General features: G+C 36.3%; 1 protein-coding gene across 2 annotated transcripts; it reads left to right on the top strand.

The window, feature by feature from the left end:
* The first annotated feature begins 275 nt into the window (after positions 1–275).
* On the top strand, positions 276–17762 carry LOC144960170 (cystathionine beta-synthase-like). 2 transcript variants are annotated; one of them, XM_078893187.1, is made up of 9 exons: positions 276–634; positions 4380–4509; positions 4835–8170; positions 9487–9714; positions 10883–10989; positions 12190–12324; positions 13261–13340; positions 15915–16088; positions 16424–17762. In XM_078893187.1, exons 4-8 carry the CDS (start codon positions 9539–9541, stop codon positions 15921–15923), a joined length of 507 nt encoding a protein of 168 aa, XP_078749313.1. In that variant the 5' UTR covers positions 276–634; positions 4380–4509; positions 4835–8170; positions 9487–9538; the 3' UTR covers positions 15924–16088; positions 16424–17762. The 2 variants fall into 2 exon arrangements, with proteins under 2 accessions (XP_078749313.1, XP_078749312.1); XM_078893186.1 differs by having other exon boundaries at positions 16419–17762.
* The last annotated feature ends 1733 nt before the right edge of the window (positions 17763–19495 follow it).

The following is a 19495-nucleotide window of genomic DNA, read 5'->3' as shown; positions in this document are numbered from 1 at the left end:
GACATCAATAACTCCACTAGAAGGAATTCGCAACCCCCCTTTGTTCTTAACATCCACTGATCATCGCGATTCGGATTTCCACCGATGAGTGAATCACCGTAACTTTGGCCGTAACGAAGGAATGTTTTGGTCTTCCCAATATGGCGGAAGCGGCCAACGATTGGCTTCAGTATTATGACGTCATCTTCCTTCCATCTATTTTTATTCCAAGAGCTATTCAAAGTCTATCCACCCTGTCATGGCGCATATCGATGGAAAGCTTAGCCATTTCTCTTTTTCAATCTGGCAACATCGACATCATGATTATAAACATGAATTATCACAAGGTCAAATAGTGAATACCATTTATACAATGTCACGAGCTCTCATTGGTTGATTTGAGAGGTCAGGTCACGGTGCGTCTAAATTTAGTAACAAAACATGATTCCGATCTAAATTTATCCTCGAACGTGGCAATAGTGACCCACAATGCACCACGATAGCGTCAATGGCCGCTCCCTGACTGTCCCTGCCTTTGTTTACAATATTATGAATTCATTCGCTTTCGGACCTCACTCATCGCATTACAAGTTGATTTTGATGAACTTTGGTAATTCTTCACTCTATTCAAGTCACAGAATACTCAGTTTACAAGGTAAGCATAAGAAATACACCACATTTTAATGTATTGCTTATTTTTATAACTAAACATGCCTTGTGAGATTGTGTGTTGTTCGACTGTGCATCCAGCTGACACACTCTCACTCGTTGTTATCGCAAGTTAACTTTATTTTATGAAAAATAACAGGGCCAAACAATAATAAAATACTACTCCCCCCCCCCCTCCCCAAACAAAATCAGCCCTCCATGTCAGGCGATAAAACCTAGACCTGATCAGATGTTTCAAGGTTCGATTCCCAGTCAATATGTTTCCAATTTTGTCAAGATCAAGAGGCTCCGTGAAGTTCATGCGACTCACAAGAAGAAAAGACATTCTCAGTCTCAGGATCAGGACCCTTTAAAAAAAATACTTTTCATTCAGTTATTGTAATAACATATTTTTATTTTGGCTGATACTGCATACATCGTCCACACTTTTCAAATTTTTTTTTCTTTGGAGGGGGGGGGGGGGGGGGGGGGGGGGAATTTATATCGGAAAATTGGGTTTGGTATATGTTATGTTCGAGAGATCGCTGTGATTATGATTTTAACGAAATCGGGTCGAACGCCGAACCCGAACGCCGAACCCGAACGGATATAGCCTTCTCACGTGACCATGAACGAGATCTGGATAGTGAAGACTCTCAAGCGGTATGCAGCATCGGATCTAAGGTCACGTGATAGAGGATAGCTTGGGTTGCTGTTGGCTTGTGTTAGGGGAGGGGCAAGGTCAGTGTCATTCAATAGTATATAATTGTGCATGTGGCGCTCTATACAGAGAGAAAATTATAAATTGATTACGGGGGAAGGTGGGGGGAGGGGGGGGGGGGTTGACCCACAAACGATCGAGGTGTTGGGCTTCGGGTAGACCATGATACGAAATCAAAGAGAAAAGGCCGCTGGTACTTGGATGGTGGAAATGGTTGGGGGGGGGGGGGGGGAGTAGTGACAATCAGCATGGGATGTATATATTAACATTAATAATATAGGCAATAGATGACCAGGGATGTGTATTGTTTGTATATGTTTGTGTGTGTGTGTGTGTGTGCGCGCGCGCGTGTGTGTGTGTGAAAGGGATTACACAAAAACACCTTTCTCTGTAGCTTCCAAATGATTACGTATACGATAAATTTGAAACCCACATTGTTTGAATCAGCTCACTAATTAATTCCTGAGCCTTGAGATGGTGACGCAACTATTACATACAAGACCTTGCAGTCGAGACGGCAGGGCTTTTGGGTTACACAACCACTATTTACCCATCGGTCAGCGGTACTTGATGTATACAACACTCACCGCCTTTACGCAAAGCCGCCTGCCCATAAATCAAGAGATGGTCTCCTAACTGTTCACAAGCGAACTGTCAAACGAGCAATCGATGATTGGATAAGAATCTCAAGATCTCATATAATAAGGTAAGTTTTGGAGAGGTGATATCCCCCACCCGTCATCGGACAGAACTTTCATTGCGTTATATCATATGAGCTCCGCCTCCTCTTTCTATTCCGGAGTGACGAGATTAGACGAGAGGACGCGAGAAAAAAAATGGTCACGTGTTGGGCAAGTCGTTCGTTAGGCGAGCTTCGGTGTCTAACTATAACTCCGTAATATCCCCAGACACCTGTCTGGGGATAATAAAAATTTGTTATCCCCAGACACCTGTCTGGGGATAACAAATTTTCACTATCCCCAGACGCATATTTGAAACGCCGCTCTTTTAAACAATTATCCACATTCCAGAACATGGAATGTTTCCAGATGCACATAGAAATAAGGAAAGTTAATAAAATATCTATAAAAACATAAAATTATCAACATTAAAATCAGTTGTTACTACATATACACAATATGCGTCGACTTCGAAGTGGGTGTCATGGCCGAATGGTTTAGTCGTCTGCCTGGAAGTTTGACCATAATCGACGTTGTGGGTTCGAATCCTGGTAACGTCACTTTTATTTATTTTTTTAAAATTCCGTCTTCTTTTTACAGAACGTTGAAAGGAATAAATGTCCCATCCATCCTCCCCCCACCTCTTTTTTTATTATTAAACTCTCTCTCTCTCTCTCTCTCTCTCTCTCTCTCTCTCTCTCTCTCTCTCTCTCTCTCTCTCTCTTGTTTTTTTCTAGTTTCTAGCAAATATATTCGTCCCCACCCTTATCTCAAATAGTGTCTAAAAAGAATAAATAATTAAAAAGCAAACAAACAGAAATATTCAGAGAGCGACCAAATGGTCAGATAGAGGAGAAAAAAAAACAATAATTGTTTTAAAAATAAAAACAATAATTGTTTTAAAAAATAAAAAAAAATTAAGAAATTCATGCTCAGAAACGGAACATTTACATAAAGGTTTAGCAAAAAAAAAAAAAAAACCTCTAAGGTTTAGGTCAAAATATAAAAAAAAAAGAAAAAGAGAGATTTCCCTCGGAGCAGGGAATAGTGTTAACAATAATAATAATAATAATAATAATAATAATAATAATAATAATAATAATAATAATAATAATAGTAATAGTATGATAATAAGAGTATTAATAATAAAAATAATATTATTATTGATAATAATATAATAATGATTATGATGGTAATAGTAATAATAATAACAAATATTACAATTATTATTATTATTATTATTATTATTATTATTATTATTATTATTATTATTATCATTTGACCAAAAAAAAACAAACAAAAACAATAATAAATCTAGAGCAAATTAAATAATGAAATAATATTATCGGAGAAATAAAAAATTCAACTGATTAAAAAAAAACTCTTGCTCGGAACTCGGAACAAAAGTGAAAACAATGAAATTCAATTGGGAAGAAAGAAAGAAAAAGTAAAAAAAAAAAAAAAATGTGTGTGTGTGTGTGTGTGGGGGGGGGGGGGGGGGGGGGGGGGCGGGGCGGTCGCGTCTGGGTCGAATCTGTGCAGCTAAAAGGAGTAAAATGAAAGGTGGCCTAACCCACTGAGCTGCCTATCCACACTGCTATCGGAATGTTTTAAATTCATACATGAGCTAAACATATTTCCACCATTTTTGCATCCTTGTTTTGGTAGTTATTTTTATCTCTGATTCGAATAAAAATATGTTGTTGGATCTAGTTTTGTGGACGTGTGATACTAAATTGTATTGTCTTGTGCGAGGCAGTCAGGAAAATAACAGGTGTGGGTTTTGGGCTTTGGGGCGAACAACACCATGGCCTAGGAATTCGTCCGCGACATAAAAATTATTCCCGGTCGTCCCCAAAATTGTGGCCAGAATGAGCAAATTATAGAAACAAGAGATGATCAATAAAGTTAACAGGTAGGTAGGTAATGAAAATTTAAATGGTTGGTGGACTATGAACTGATTTGATGATTAACAACTTTCTTCCTGGTTGAAAATAAAAAGTCGAATTGCCAGTTTGACGTTTTCAGATCAAAGTAACAAAAGAAATTTCATTGATCCATTTGCTTTAAAATATTTTTTTAAAAAGAGCTGGATTTGACATTTGATCACTATTTACTTTCATCTTGTGTTAAATATCACTTGATATATTAACTGTTTTGGGACACAACCACTAGTATTTTTTCCAGAATATTTGGTATTTTTCACGCCTAGTTTGGCATTTTGCATAAAATCTTTCTGCCCACTTGCTACATGCGTCTGGGGATAGTATCCCCAGACAGGTGTCTGGGGATAACAAAAATTGGTTATCCCAGACACCTGTCTGGGGATAACAAATTTTTATTATCCCCAGACACCTGTCTGGGGATAATCACAGCGATTCTGGAAAGGTGTGTTGAGACCCTCCTCTGGCAAACTGATCAACCAGCAAACCATCATCTGGGCCAGCACAGCAGAGTGTCTGCATGTACTTTTTGACACTGGTTAGTAATGTTTCCAAATCTTTATAGCGCCTTTACATTTTTGATTAATGATCAATAAAGTAAATACTCATTTTTCTAAATGAAAATGATAAAACATCATTTGAAATGAATTACTACTGAATATATTAACTTAATAACAGAAAATTGTTTGTCGCCAAGAGTTCTGTTCTGTGGATGTAAAAACAATGAAATTTCAACTGTGTTGGTGTGAATGATGACCATTTTATTTATTGGTCTTTCTTTGACAGATGCATTTTATGTCAATGACTTATAATGTATTTCCAAAAATTGCTAATGAAATATCTCTTTTTTTTTTACCAACCAGAGCAAGATCAACCCTCTTTGTGGAACTACGGTACTAAAAAAGCGGTGGCAAACAAGTGGTGTTGATTTTTCCTGCATTGAGGCGAAAGGAATTTATATCCAAGGGGTTTGGGAAAGCAAATTGCTTTTTATTCTGAGCTATATCTATTTGCATCATTTAGCTGTTTTATTGTCTAAAATAGAATTGATTTTGCAGTTAAAATTGACTAGATATCTAATTTTATATGACTTGTCTCTCAAGCAGCATTGAAAAATGAGGGTAGCGCGCCATATCATATTTTACGAAATCATATTTCGAGACTTTTTAATATATCTAGAAATCTCTTTATAATCTATTGTATACAGTAAATAATTAGTTTTTGTGATTACAATAATGAATTCATAAGATATAAATCATATTTGACCTCAAAATTATTTTATCTCTGAATACGGAAAAAATTGAATTTTATAGTATTTTTTTTTTAGGGGTATGCGTTAGCTAATCGATTATAAATTTTTTAGACTTAGATTAAATTATAAAGTTTTCTTGTTTTCTTGCCCTATAATGGTCATATTTTGAAAGTTTGATGGATCATTTCTTTTACTTGCCTGCAAAATCAGTCTCAATGTCAAATTATTAAAAAAGTTTGCGCTTTCTCAAATTTCCGATTTATGTCATTTTCTGATTTTCTGGCAATCCTATCTTAGTCATTTTCCTTTAGATCATCTTCAAATTTATTCAGAATCTTTTCTATGATGTGTTTTACATCATGATGGAAGTTTTTGGGGGTAAATTAATATTTAGCAATTTTATAAAATTTTAAATTCATTTTTTTCTGTCGATACGCGCCAAATTTTCAGTCAAAATCAAATAAAAAATCTAAAAATTTTATTTTCCAGACTATTGATAACTTCTTCCATCACGATATAGCTATTTATGTGAGAAACATTGTGTTTAAATTTGAAAGAAATTTATATGGTAGTTTTTGGTGCATCTATGTTAGAAATTTTAGGGTTTTACGTCTAATTTTAGCCTATAATGCCCCTTAAAAATTTTATTTAAAAAATTCTGAGTTTTTTTTAGGTGTTTAACATCAAATTATACATCACATTATTAGTTTATGCGATTTAATTGATGAATTTTATAAATATAAAGCATATATGATCGCTAAATTAATTTTTTTGTAAAAAACTGATATCATTCAATTTTTCCGCAAATTTTTTCTTAGGGGTATGGGTTAGCGAATCGATCATAATTTTTTCAGAATTTGATAAATGTACAAAATTTTACTGTTTTCTTGTTCCATATTGAATATACTTTGAAATTTTGATGGATGTTTGCCTTTGCTTGTCTGCAAATTAACTTTATTATCAAATTAAAGACAAATTTTGCGTTTTCTCAAAATTCCATTTTGCGTCATTTTCTGATTTTCTAACATTCATATCTGGATTATTTTCCATCAGATTGTCTTCAAATTTGGTCAGAATCTTTCTTATAATGTGTTTTGCACCATGACGTAGGGGTTTTGGGGTAAACTAAAATTGAGCAGTTTTATGAATTTTTAAATCGAATTTTTACTGTAATTCCGCGCCAAATCTTCAGCCGAAATCGAAAAAAAATTCTTAAAAATTTATTTTCAGGACTATTGCTAAACCGTTACGTCATGGTGTAGCTCTTGTTGTAAGAAACATTGTGTGTAAATTTGGAAGAGATCTATTCGTTGGTTTTGGCTGCATTACTGTAAGAAATTTTGGGATTTTTGGTCTATTTTAAGCCTATTTTTTCTCACTATGTCTAAAAAAAATTTTTTTTTTGGCTTTTTTCGGTGTTAATCATCAAATTAGACCTCCTACCACCTGAAAATAACAAGGGAATAGCAATATTAGCATTACAATCAAAAATGGATTTTTGACTACAGGTCCCCCCTTAACTATTCTTGTGTCTGCATTCCAGAGAGGCCAGTATTATTCATATTTCAGAGACAGTCCATTATAATTATATTATTTTCAAGAGAATTTGTTGACAACTTCAACGTGTCCGTTATTGATCTAACAATAACAGGCCGAACAAACAGTACCCAAGCCAAGTTGAGTAGAATTATATCTAAGTCTAAATCTAAGAAGTAAGGCTAATTCTATCATTCTTCTGGTGCGGAAAGCGTGGTTGAGCCTAGCCATGCATGAACGTCGATTTTTCGGGACATGGTCCAGTGAAGAATGATGAGATATGGTCTTGATTGGAACAGTTCTGTGTTTTTTTATACTTATGTGAAACATTTGGGAGGCCTTCCGAAAGCTCCTACACCCCCAGTATTCTTTTTAAAAAAAATAATAATGTTCTAGTAGGGGGTTTGGGAGGGGGGACACTTTTTTTTATAATGTTCTAGGAGGGGGGAGACTTAATAAAAAAAGTTTCCCCCATCCAAACCCCTCCCCTAGAACATTATATAGACTATATATATATATAAAAAAAGAATACTGGGGATGTAGGAGCTTTCGGAAGGCCTCCCAAACATCACAAAAAATTCTATGCATTTATTTATTTTTAGCAATTTAAATTTACTCCTTATTATTGTCATGTTTTCTCTCAGTCAATGCCCGCTTCTTCTTCTTATTATTATTATTATGTTTTGAGAGGAGATCATTATTTTTCTTTGTAAAATAATTTGAAGCATATGATGGAGTCAAGTGAGTTGATTCTAAGTCTTAAGTGAGTAAGTTGAGCTTTTTAAAAACAACTTGAGCAACTTTTATAGAGCGCAATATCCACTAAACATGTTCAAAGCGTTTTACAAGGGGTCCCTGACCAACAGCAACACGTAACATGTAGAACGGGACATGAGGACGATCTTGCAATTTTTTTTCGGACAGACAACACTGTTAATGGCCAGGTACTCATTTTACTTTTACACCTGAGTACGATAAGAGAATGTGAGTAAAGAGCCTTTACCAAGGACTCAACTATGCGTGAACGAGGCTCGAACCCAGGACCTGAGTACGGTGAGAGAATGAAAGTAAAGAGCTTTTTACAAGGACTCAACTATGCGCCGAGCGAGGCTCGAACCCAGGACCTTCCGATCCGAAAGCAAGTGTCATACTAGGTACATAGCCGCACTAACTAAGTGGTGTTACAAGCGTAACAAGACTTAAGGAATCCGTAACTTGACATTCTTCCTGAAAAGTTCTCCATTTTCACCCAATCCTAATAAAATAAATAGATAAAATTCCCTTTATTCATCCCCAAGGGGAAATTTGTCTCTAGGGTCTATTCCAAGGGAAGACTGGAATAACCCAGGCATTAGCCGCAAAGTGAGCTAGGGCGAGTTGAATTGCTCAAGGCCACACAACGCAGCCGCAGGTGAGTGAACTGGGTGCCTATTGGGTAGGAAGCAAAGACCGTACCACTGAGCCACGCTGCACCTTCATCAAGAAAAACAGAAATCTTTAATTTTGATCATAGAATATTATAAACTCCTACAAAAGGGCATAAAAAATATTCAATGCAATAACTGCACAATTTGCCACAAAGAACTACACAGGACGTGTAAATGTTGCTGCTCGAAGCTCGAAGAAATAAATAACAATTTGAAATTGAATGTAAGCTTCAATTTGATTACAAAAACAGATCAAATGAACGTTTCTGGTTCCCCTTTATCAACAAAACAGGATGAATGAAACACTACAGATGTATGAGGTAATGTGGTAGTGGCGTTGTTAAGATCTTAATAATGCCACAACCACATTATCTCATTCATCTGTAGTGGTTACTTTTACCCCAAGCCTATTTATTACATTTTTATGAGACAAATTATAGGTGTAGGATCAAAATGAATCAGTGATGATACTTTTCCGCGGATCCGCGGAAATCCGCGGTTTTCTTTCCTTTCCTCGGTTTTCCTCAGATCCTCGATCCGCGGATATTTCCTTCATTTCCTCCTTTTACTTTTTTTTTTAATATAATAAATCTTTAAAAAATACCTCCTTTTAAAAAAAAAAAAAAAAAAAAAAAAAAAATATATATATATATATATATATATATATATATATATATATATATATATATATATATATATATATATATATATATATTATATATATATAAAATTCCCTCCTTTTACTGGACTACGGGCGTTTTAAAATTGTACTCAAAAGAAGTCATCCTGCCTACTTTCCTGTGGTGCAAGAATGTTCTAGGTGAGTTTTCCGTTTTTCCGAGACTTTTCCTCCTTTTTGACCTTTTGTGAGTATCATCACTGATGAATAACACTATCTATGTACACGCTCGTTTTTAATACATTTTTTTTTCCAATTTTGAAACGCAGCAAACATGTCTAGGATTGAGTGAGTTAAAAAAAAATACATGCAAGAAGCAAATCGAACAGACAACATCCCAAATCACACATCCTCTTACATTATGCAACTGAACTTGCGCCTGCGATATTATTAATCTTCTTCTTCTTCTTCTTCTTCTTCTTCTTCTTCTTCTTCTTCTTCTTCTTCTTCTTCTTCTTCTTCTTCTTCTTCTTCTTCTTCTTCTTCTTCTTCTTCTTCTTCTTCTTCTTCTTCTTCTTCTTCTTCTAATCGTCATCATCATCATCATTATTATTATTATTCACATTTTTGTTATTATGATTATTATTATCATAGGACTATTTCTATTATTTTATTCACCAGTTTCTGTGATTCCTGTGTTTCCAAACCAAACTGCATTGAGTTAGGAGTCATCATGTCCAAGACGCATGATGGAACGTGTCCCTATGCCAATGGTATGATGGATGAGAGTGAAAAGAAGCGTCTAGAAAACAGTCCATTCAGAAAATGGGTGTCTCCTGACACCCCGAGTATCTGCACCTTCACCCTTGGGACGCCCATGGAACAGTCTCCACACAGACATGTCAAGAGGTAGGGCATCAATATCATCATCATCATCATCATCATCATCATCATTAAGAAAAAACTAATTCACATCTTTATTTAGAGGATTTTGGGAACAATGAGCTGTTTTTATATAGGAGGATAGTATCCACACAATGTGTTCAAAGTGATTTACATGGGGTTCTAAGCCATTTGGCTTGTAGAGGAATCAGACATGGTCTATGTCAATCACTCTTCTTCAACACTTTTGAATTCATCAGATTTTTTTTGGAAATGTTGAAACCTAAAATTGTGGAAAGTTTTTGTTGTTGATTTTTTATTTTCTTCTTATTTCTTTATAATAAACATTTGATAAGTGAACACAAACACCAAGCACTATTGGTCAATTGACACACCTGTTTGGTGGATTGTAATAGAGGAATTACACAGCACTTACTTTAACTTTTTGTTACAGTGTGTGTGTGTGTGTGTGTGTGTGTGTGTGTCTTGTGTGATTTCTCTCTCTCTCTCTCTCTCTCTCTCTCTCTCTTTGTCTCTCTTACTCTTTCTCTCTCTCTCTCTCTCTCTCTCTCTCTCTCTTTGTCTCTCTTACTCTTTCTCTCTCTCTCATTGTCTCTGTCTCTCTCTCTCTCTCTATCTCTCTCTCTCTCTCTCTCTCTCTCTCTCTCTCTCTCTCTCTCTCTCTCTCTCTCTCTCTCTCTCTCTCTCTCTTTCTCTATATCTATTTATTTATTTATTGAATTTTTATTTTTTTTTTCTCGTTTAGTTTGATTACAATTAGGAAACAAGGGGAAAGGCATCCTTTATGCATGCCTGTGGTAACGACCATTTTAGTTGATGACAGACAGCTGTCGTCACCAAATCAGAATTTGTCATCAACGAATTTAAACATGCTGTTTGATGCACAATGATTGTTTGCAATGCAATTTACAACCATGGCCTGTTGATTTCTTCCCCCCCCCTCTCTCTCTCTCTCTCTCTCTCTCTCTCTCTCTCTCTCTCTCTCTCTCTCTCTCTCTCTCTCTCTCTCACTCTCACTCACACAATGATAAAATTCTTGCTCTGAACTGTTATATTACTAGTTTTTTTTTTTTTTGTTTTTTTTTTTCTCAATTATGATAATATAGATGTGATGAAATTCTTTCTCTTTTTAATTTGAAAATTTAAAAAAATAATCTTTTCTTGTACCCCATAGAGAACCCCTTCCCAAGATCCTTCCTAATGTCCTCCAAAACATTGGTAACACACCCATGATCAGGCTTACCAACATTGCTGCCAAGGAAGGAATCGAATGTGAATTCTGTGAGTACTTTTGTGCGGCTTTTTGGTCTAGTAGTATGACACTCGCTTTCGGATTGGAAGGTCCTGGGTTCGAGCCTCACATGGCGCATAGTTGAGTCCTTGGAGAAGGCTCATCTTTACTCACATTCTCTCATGGTACTCAGTTGTAAAATAAGTACTTGGCCGATAACAGCGTTGTCCTGTCCTAAATGTTAAATGTTGCTGTTGGCCAGGGACCCCTTGTGAAGCACTTTGAGCACATTTAGTGGATATTGCGCTATATAAAACAGTGATGATACTTTTCCGCGGATCCGCGGTTTTCTTTCCTTTCCTCGGTTTTCCCCTCAGATCCTCGATCCGCGGATATTTCCTTCATTTCCTCCTTTTACTTTTTTTTTATATAATAAATCTTTAAAAAATACCTCCTTTTTAAAAAAAAAAAAATATATATATAAAATTTCCTCCTTTTACTGGACTCCGGGCGTTTTAAAATTATACTCAAAAGAAGTCATCCTGCCTACTTTCCTGTGGTGCAAGAATGTTCTAGGTGAGTTTTCCGTTTTTCCGAGACTTGTCCTCCTTTTTGACTTTTTGTGAGTATCATCACTGAATAAAAGCTCATTTTTTAAAACTTGTTTTTATTCCGTCTACTTTAATGCCAAATTGAGGCATTAGGAGGACGCAATGCGCTCACATGATCACTTTTAACGCGTGTCTTTCAAGAGATCAGCTCATTGTTTGGGAGCTCCGTGAGTGATCACTTTTAGCGTGTGTCTTTCATGTGATCAGTTCAGTGTTTGGGAGCTCCGTTAGTGATCACTTTTAGTGCGTGTCTTTCAAGAGATCAGTTCAGTGTTTGGGAGCTCCGTGAATTAATTAAACTATTATTTATTTATATTTCTGGATTATAATTCACTTATTCCATAAGTGCGCATAGTTGAGTCCTTTGAAAAGGCTCTTTGCTCACATTCTCTCACTATTCACAGGTGTAAAGTGAGTACCTGGCCGATAACAGCGTTGTCTCTGTCCGAAAAAATTATAATATTGCCTAACAGGCGTCATGTCTCGTTTTACATATTACGTGTTGCTGTTGGACAGGGACCCTTGTAAAGCGCTTTGAGCAAGTTTAGTGGATATTGCGCAATATAAGAGCTCAATTTAAAAAGAAAAAAATTTATTTCACCCTTGTCTTGAGTTTTATTTTATTTTTGTTTCACCCAGTGGCCAAATGTGAGTTTTTCAGCGCTGGAGGAAGTGTCAAGGATCGTGTGGGACTCAGGATGGTGGAAGATGCAGAGTTAAGGGGTCTGATCAAACCTGGGGATGTCTTGGTGGAGCCGACGTCTGGCAATGCCGGTAAAGGAATCAACTCTCCCCCCCCCCCCCCCACATGATATTCAATAATTTTTTTACAGTTATTCATTCATTTCTTCATTTATTCATTCATTTCTTCATTTATTCATTCATTTCTTCATTTATTCATTCATTCCTTCATTTATTCATCTGCTGACTCGTCACTTTTTAATTTGAATGATAAATTAATTAATTTTCTTTTTTTAATTAGTTATATATTACACTATTTAATAATCTATATTATATATGATTATTTATTTGTTTATTTTTTAGTTTTATACTTTTTTAGTTCTTGTTTTACTGCCATTCCTAATACGACCTATAGTCCGATTTATTATCAATGTGGCATGTTTTTCTATTTTATCTCAGCTATCAAGAGTTGATAAAATTCGTGTCAACCTCTGGCTCATTTTGTCTGAACTAATTATAGATTTTGGACCGTGTCAAAAAATTTTCTCCTTCAAGACCTATAAAAAAAAAAAACTACTCCAAAACCGCTGTCATAAAATTAGATATTTTACACTGTTAAATATGTAAACAGGTTACGCACCACAAAGTATGAGATGAATTCATTGTATTTCCAAAAAAATATCGTGCTGACACAGTATTTCTGGCTAGTGATTATGAGGTCACGTCATGATTGTTTGCGAATAAAAACAATTCGCTTAGACTGTTATAAACTTACCACTTATGTAGTTTGCATTAAATTTTGAATTTATTGTTTATGGCATATTATCTACAATTGCAAGTGAAAAAAATTCGGTTTTATTAAGGAAACTAATGAAAATTGTTTCTCCGATATAGCAATTTCATGGAAGGCCAAGATGATTAACTTGTTTTTGGAACAAACTGCTTTTGTTTTTATTGTCACTGATGCCATGGCCAATTGGGCAATGGCATGGCACCATTTATCATTTCCATTTGTCTTCTGCCTTTTAGGTATCGGGCTTGCTTTAACAGCGGCTGTCAAGGGGTACAGATGTATTATCGTCATGCCTGAGAAGATGAGTGGGGAAAAGGTGAGCTTGTTTTATCCATTATCATAGATAAATGTGTCAGTGCCTGACATAATCAGTCGGACGGTGAACATTTTGGATTTGCATTGTTAAATAAGGATATAGACGTCAGTGTAGTTCGTTTGATAAGAAGTTTATTGGACTGAAGATAGGATAGATGCTCACCATGGAGTTATCGAGTAAGAGAGAGAGATAGCTGTAGTATCGATTACCTTTCATACTGACATAGTCGGTAATTGCATTCATGCTCACATTCATACTAACTACATCAACATCCTTTCTTTTTTCAAGATTATTTTGTCATATAATCGTTGAACCAAGCAGGTTGCTTTTTTTCACGAGTAGGCCTCGGTGCAGTAGTGGTTGTAGATGTTTCACGATCAGGCCAAGTAGATGCTGTTGCAGATGCAGTTGCAGATGCTTCATGTTGGGGGGTGTTGGTGTTAGATTCCGAAACATCTGTTGTTGAGTGTATGGGTTTATAACTCTCCTGTTCCTTGTGAAAATGTTCCTTTTTTCAAGATTATTTTGTCATATAATCGTTGAACCAAGCAGGTTGCTTTTTTTCACGAGTAGGCCTCGGTGCGGTAGTGGTTGTAGATGTTTCACGATCAGGCCAAGTAGATGCTGTTGCAGATGCAGTTGCAGATGCTTCATGTTGGGGGGTGTTGGTGTTAGATTCCATTTGTTCCGTTTTCACCAATCACGTCATATGACCTAAAATCGCGTGTTTGAGTCACATTTCCTTTCTTCCACACTTTTTCTTGTAGAGGTCTGTAGTATACAGATTGACCTCTTGTTAGTGGTACTAGTTCGGTTTTGTTTTTATCATAGTGTGTTTTGACTGATTGTCTACGTTTTTGACGTCTGAGTTTGAGTTGAGGATCATTGTATTTGTGTTTGAGTTCGTTTTTGTTGTTATTGTAAGTTGGAACGAGAGATCTGGTGTTGCGTCCGAAAACAAGTTGTGTTGGACTCACCCCGATGTCTTGTCGTGGGGTGTTACGAATTTCCAAAAGTCCTAAGTGCGGATCAGATTCGGCGTGTACAGATTTTTTCATGAGACGTTTGATTGTTTTCACAGCTGCCTCTGCTTTGCCATTGCTTTGGTGGTGTCCTGGCGAGGATTTTAGATGAATGATTTTCCAATTTTTCATGAATTCACGAAAATTGTCCGCAGTGAATTGTGGGCCACAGTCTGAAATTAGAGTTTTGGGAATTCCATATCTGGCGAATTGTTGTTTCAGTTTGGAGTTCGTATGAGATGTTGTTGACGAGGACATGTATTCGACTTCGATGAAATTGGAAAAGTAATCAACGTAAGTCAGATATTGTCGGTTGGCTACGCTTATTTGTACTACCACTGCAAATAACGCCAGAGCTTATTTGTACTCTTACTAAAAATAGAATTTGCGTAATTACTAAAAATATAACATTTTATACGGATAGAACTGCAATATACAATGAATTATCTGGAAGTCAAAAAGTGAACACTTCATCTCATCACAATCACATTATTATGTTGATTTTGACGGACTTTGGTAATTCTTCACTCTTTTCAAGTCACAGAATACTCAGTTTACAAGATAAGCATACGAAATGCACATTTTAATTCATTTCTTATTTTTATAACTAAACATGCTTTGGGGTTGTGTGTTTGTTGATTGTGCATCAGCTGACGACACATTTGTCGCTACGCGAATTACTTAACTTTATTACTTTATTTTGTGAAAAATAACAATAACAGGGCTTTAAAAAATTAAAATACTAATTCCCCCCCCCCCCCAAATAATTTAAATCATCCTTCCATGTCAGGCGATTAAAACCAGGTGTTTCAATGTTCGATCCCCAGCGAGGCGACCAAAAGATACTAGATATTTTTAGAAGGCCCTGATCCCCAGTCAAAAGGTTGCTAATTTTATCACGATCAAGAGGTTTCGAGTACTCACGACATTCCAGGCTCAGGGTCCTTTAAAAAAATACTTTTCATTCAGTTATTGTTATTATCTTTATTATGGCCGACACAGCATGCATCGTCCATACTTTTTCAAAACTTTTTTTTTTGGGGGGGGGGGGGGGGGCGGCTGTTTTTTTATATCGGAAAATTGGGTTTTGTATGTTATGTTCATGGAGAGAGAGAGAGAAATATTTTATAATGATAAGATATCTGTAGTGGTAGTATTATTAGTAGTTTTGAAATGCCTATGATGATGACAATGTGAGATAATTATATTAGTGTGATTATTTTTATTATATTTTTAAAAATTACGTACGGCTATGTCGTAGTGGTATGACACTCGCTTTTGGACCGGAAGGTCCTGGGCTCGAGCCTCGCTCGGCGCATAGTTGAACTCTTGGAAAAGGCACTTTGCTCACTTTCTCTCACCGGACTCAGTTGTAAAATGTGTACTTGGCCGTTAACTGCGTTGTCTCTGTCCGAAGAAATTGTAATATCGCCTAACAGACGGTATGTCCCGTTCAACATCCGAAGTGTTGCTGTTATAAACTTTAGCATTGGCATGTATGTGCCTATTTCGCTGTAGTGAATTTAATTTAATTTTTTGTTTTCATCGACAGCTAACATGAAAGAACACTGTTGGCGTTACTGGTGTCCTGACAATCCATAAAGATGCTGGCTCAAGGGCTATTCTGGCAAGGTGTGTTGAGGCAAACCTGTGGCAAAACTCATCAATCAGCAAACCATCATCTGGGCCAGCAGACCAGAGTGTCTGAATGCACTTTTTGACAATGGTTAGTAATGTTGTCAAATCTCCATAGCGCCTTTACATTTTTTATTGGTGATCAATAAAATAAATGCTCATTTTTCTAAATGAAAATGGCAAAGCATCATTTGAATTGAATTACTACTGATTGTAGTAACTTAACGACAGACTATAGTTTGTTGCCAAGAGTTTTGTTCTAGGGATGTAAAACCAATGAAATTTCAAGTGTGTTGGTGTGAATAATGATCATTTTTTAAAAATTGCTATGTCTTTGACAAATGCATTTTATGACAATAATGCCATTTCCAAAAATTGCTAATGAAATGTGTCTCTTTTTTATTTCAATTTTTCCATCCAGAGCAGGATCAACCCTCTTTGTGGAACTACAAAAAAAGTGGTGGCAAACAAGTAGTGTTGACTTTTTCTGTATTGAGGTGAAAGAGATTTTTATTCCAAGGGTTTGGGAAAGCAAATTGCTTTTTATTCAGAGCTAGTGCACTATTTAACTGTTTTATTGTCTAAAATAGAATTGATTTTGCAGTTCAACTTGACTAGATATCTAATTTTATACGACTTGTCTCTCAAGTAGAATAAAAAAATGAAAAATGAGGATAGCGTGCCATATCATATTTTGAAAAATCATTTAATATATCTAGAAATCATCTGTATAACCTATTGTATACAGTAAATAATTAGGTTTTGTGATTATAATGATGAATTCATAAGGTATGACAACATATTTGACCACAAAATTATTTTATCTCTGGGCGTAAAAAAATCAATTTTACAGCATTTTTTTTATCTAAGGGGTATGGGTTAGTGAACCGATTATAATTTTTTTTAGACTTAGATCAGTCTAAAAAATTTTCGTTTTCTTGTCCTATTACGGTCATATTTTGAAAGTTTGATGGATCATTTCTTTTAGTTGTCTGCAAAATCAGCCTTTTATGTCAAATTATAGAAAAAGCTTGCGCTTTCTCAAATGTCTGTTTTATGTCATTTGTCTGATTTTCTAGCAATCCTACCTTAGTCATTTTCCTTTAAATTATCTTCAAATTTATTCAGAATCTTTTCTATGATGTGTTTTACATCATGATGTAAGTGTTTGGGGGTAAATTAAAATTTAGCAATTTTATAAATTTTAAAATTCATTTGTTCCTGTCGATCCGCGCTAAATTTTCAGTTGAAATCAAATAAAAATTCTAAAAAATTATTCCAAGAGTTTTCATGATATAGCTATTTATGAAAGAAACATTGTGTTTAAATTTGAAAGAAATTTATATGCTAGTTTTTGGTGCATCTATGTTAGAAATTTTAGGGTTTTACGTCTAATTTTAGCTTATGTTGCCCCTTAAAAAAGTTTTTTTTTAAAATTCAGTTATTTTTGGTGTTTAGCATCAAATTATACATTACATTATTAGTTCATGAGTTATAATTAAAATTTTTAGAACTATAAAGCGTATTTGACCACTAAAGTAATTTTTTGGTGAATAACAGCAGATATTAAATTATTTCGCAATTTTTTTTCTTAGAGGTATGGGTTAGCGAATCGTTTATAATTTTTTTCAGAATTTGATCAATTTATAAAATATTACTGTTTTCTTGTTCCATATTGGTTATACTTGATGAATGTTGGCCTTTGTATGCATTATTAGCTTTATTATCAAATTAAAGACAAATTTTTCATTTTCTCAAAATTTCATTGTGCGTCATTCTCTGATTTTCTAACATTCACATCTGGATTGTTTTCCATCAGATTGTCTTCAAATTTGGTCAGAATTTTTCTTATGATGTGTTTTGCATCATGATGGTTGGGTTTTAGGCTAAACAAAAATTTAGCAGTTTTATGAATTTTTAAATCAATTTTTTTTCCTGTCATGTCACACCAAATTTTCACTAAGAAATCGAATAAAAATTCTGAAAAATTTATTTACAAGACTATTGCTAAACCTATCCATCTTGTTGTAAGAAACATTTTGTGTAAATTTGAAAGAGATCTGTTCGTTGTTTTTTTCTGCATCACTGTAAGAATTTTTGGGGTCTAATTTGAGCTTATATTGTCCCCCCTGGTAGTAGGGATTTGGTGGCTAATAGTATTAGCGCTGGTGTTAGGGACTCAGTAATAGCCATGTGGTAGGGACTCGGCGAGTAAAAGTGCTGGTGATAGGGATTCAACGAGTAAAAGCGCTGGTGGTAGGGACTCAGTGAGTAATAGCGCTGGTCGTAGGGGAGTAAAAGCTCTGTGACTCGCTGAGTAATAGCGCTGGTGGTAGGGACTCGGTGAGTAATAACGCTGGTCATACGTGCTCAGTGTGTAAAAGCTCTATGACTCGGTAATAGCGCTGGTGGTAGGGACTCGGTGAGTAAAGCGCTGGTTGTAGGGGCTCATTGAGTAATAGCGCTGGTCGTAGGGACTCAGTGAGTAAAAGCTCTATGACTCGGTAATAGCACTGGTGGTAGGGACTCAGTGAGTAATAGTAATAACGCTGGTCGTAGGTGCTCAGTGAGTAGAAGCGCTGGTGGTAGGGACTCAGTGAGTAAAAGCGCTGGTGGTAGGGACTCAGTGAGTAATAGCGCTGGTGGTAGGGACTCGGTGAGTAAAAGCTCTATGACTCAGTGAGTAAAAACGCTGGTGGTAGGGACTCGGTGAGTAGAAGCTCTATGACTCAGTGATAGCGCTGGTGGTAGGGACTCGGTGAGTAGAAGCTCTATGACTCAGTGATAGCGCTGGTGGTAGGGACTCAGTGAGTAATAGCACTGGTGGTAGGGACTCGGTGAGTAAAAGCTCAATGACTCAGTGAGTAAAAACGCTGGTTGTAGGGACTCGGTGAGTAGAAGCTCTATGACTCAGTGATAGCGCTGGTGGTAGGGACTCGGTGAATAAAAGTGCTGGTGGTAGGGACTCGGTGAGTAGAAGCTCTATGACTCAGTGATAGCGCTGGTGGTAGGGACTCGGTGAATAAAAGCGCTGGTGGTAGGGACTCGGTGAGTAATAGCGCTGGTGGTAGGGACTCGTGAGTAGAAGCACTGGTGGTAGGGACTCAGTGAGTAAAAGCGCTGGTGGTAGGGACTCGTGAGTAGAAGCACTGGTGGTAGGGACTCAGTGAGTAATAGCACTGGTGGTAGGGACTCAGTGAGTAATAGCACTGGTGGTAGGGACTCAGTGAGTAGAAGCTCTATGACTCAGTGATAGTGCTGGTGGTAGGGACTCGGTGAATAAAAGTGCTGGTGGTAGGGACTCGGTGAGCAAAAGCGCTGGTGGTAGGGACTCGGTGAGTAATAGCGCTGGTGGTAGGGACTCGTGAGTAGAAGCACTGGTGGTAGGGACTCAGTGAGTAAAAGCTCTATAACTCGGTAATAGCACTGGTGGTAGGGACTCAGTGTCAGTGAGTAAAAGGTCTATGACTCAGTGAGTAAAAGCACTGGTGGTAGGGA

This window comes from Berghia stephanieae, chromosome 14, assembly GCF_034508935.2.
Source record: "Berghia stephanieae isolate SIO BIC M18660-M18661 chromosome 14, UCSD_Bste_1.3, whole genome shotgun sequence".
NCBI lineage: Eukaryota > Metazoa > Mollusca > Gastropoda > Nudibranchia > Aeolidiidae > Berghia > Berghia stephanieae.
The sequence above is the reverse complement of the archived record's forward strand: the minus strand, read 5'-3'. Positions and strand labels throughout refer to the sequence as shown.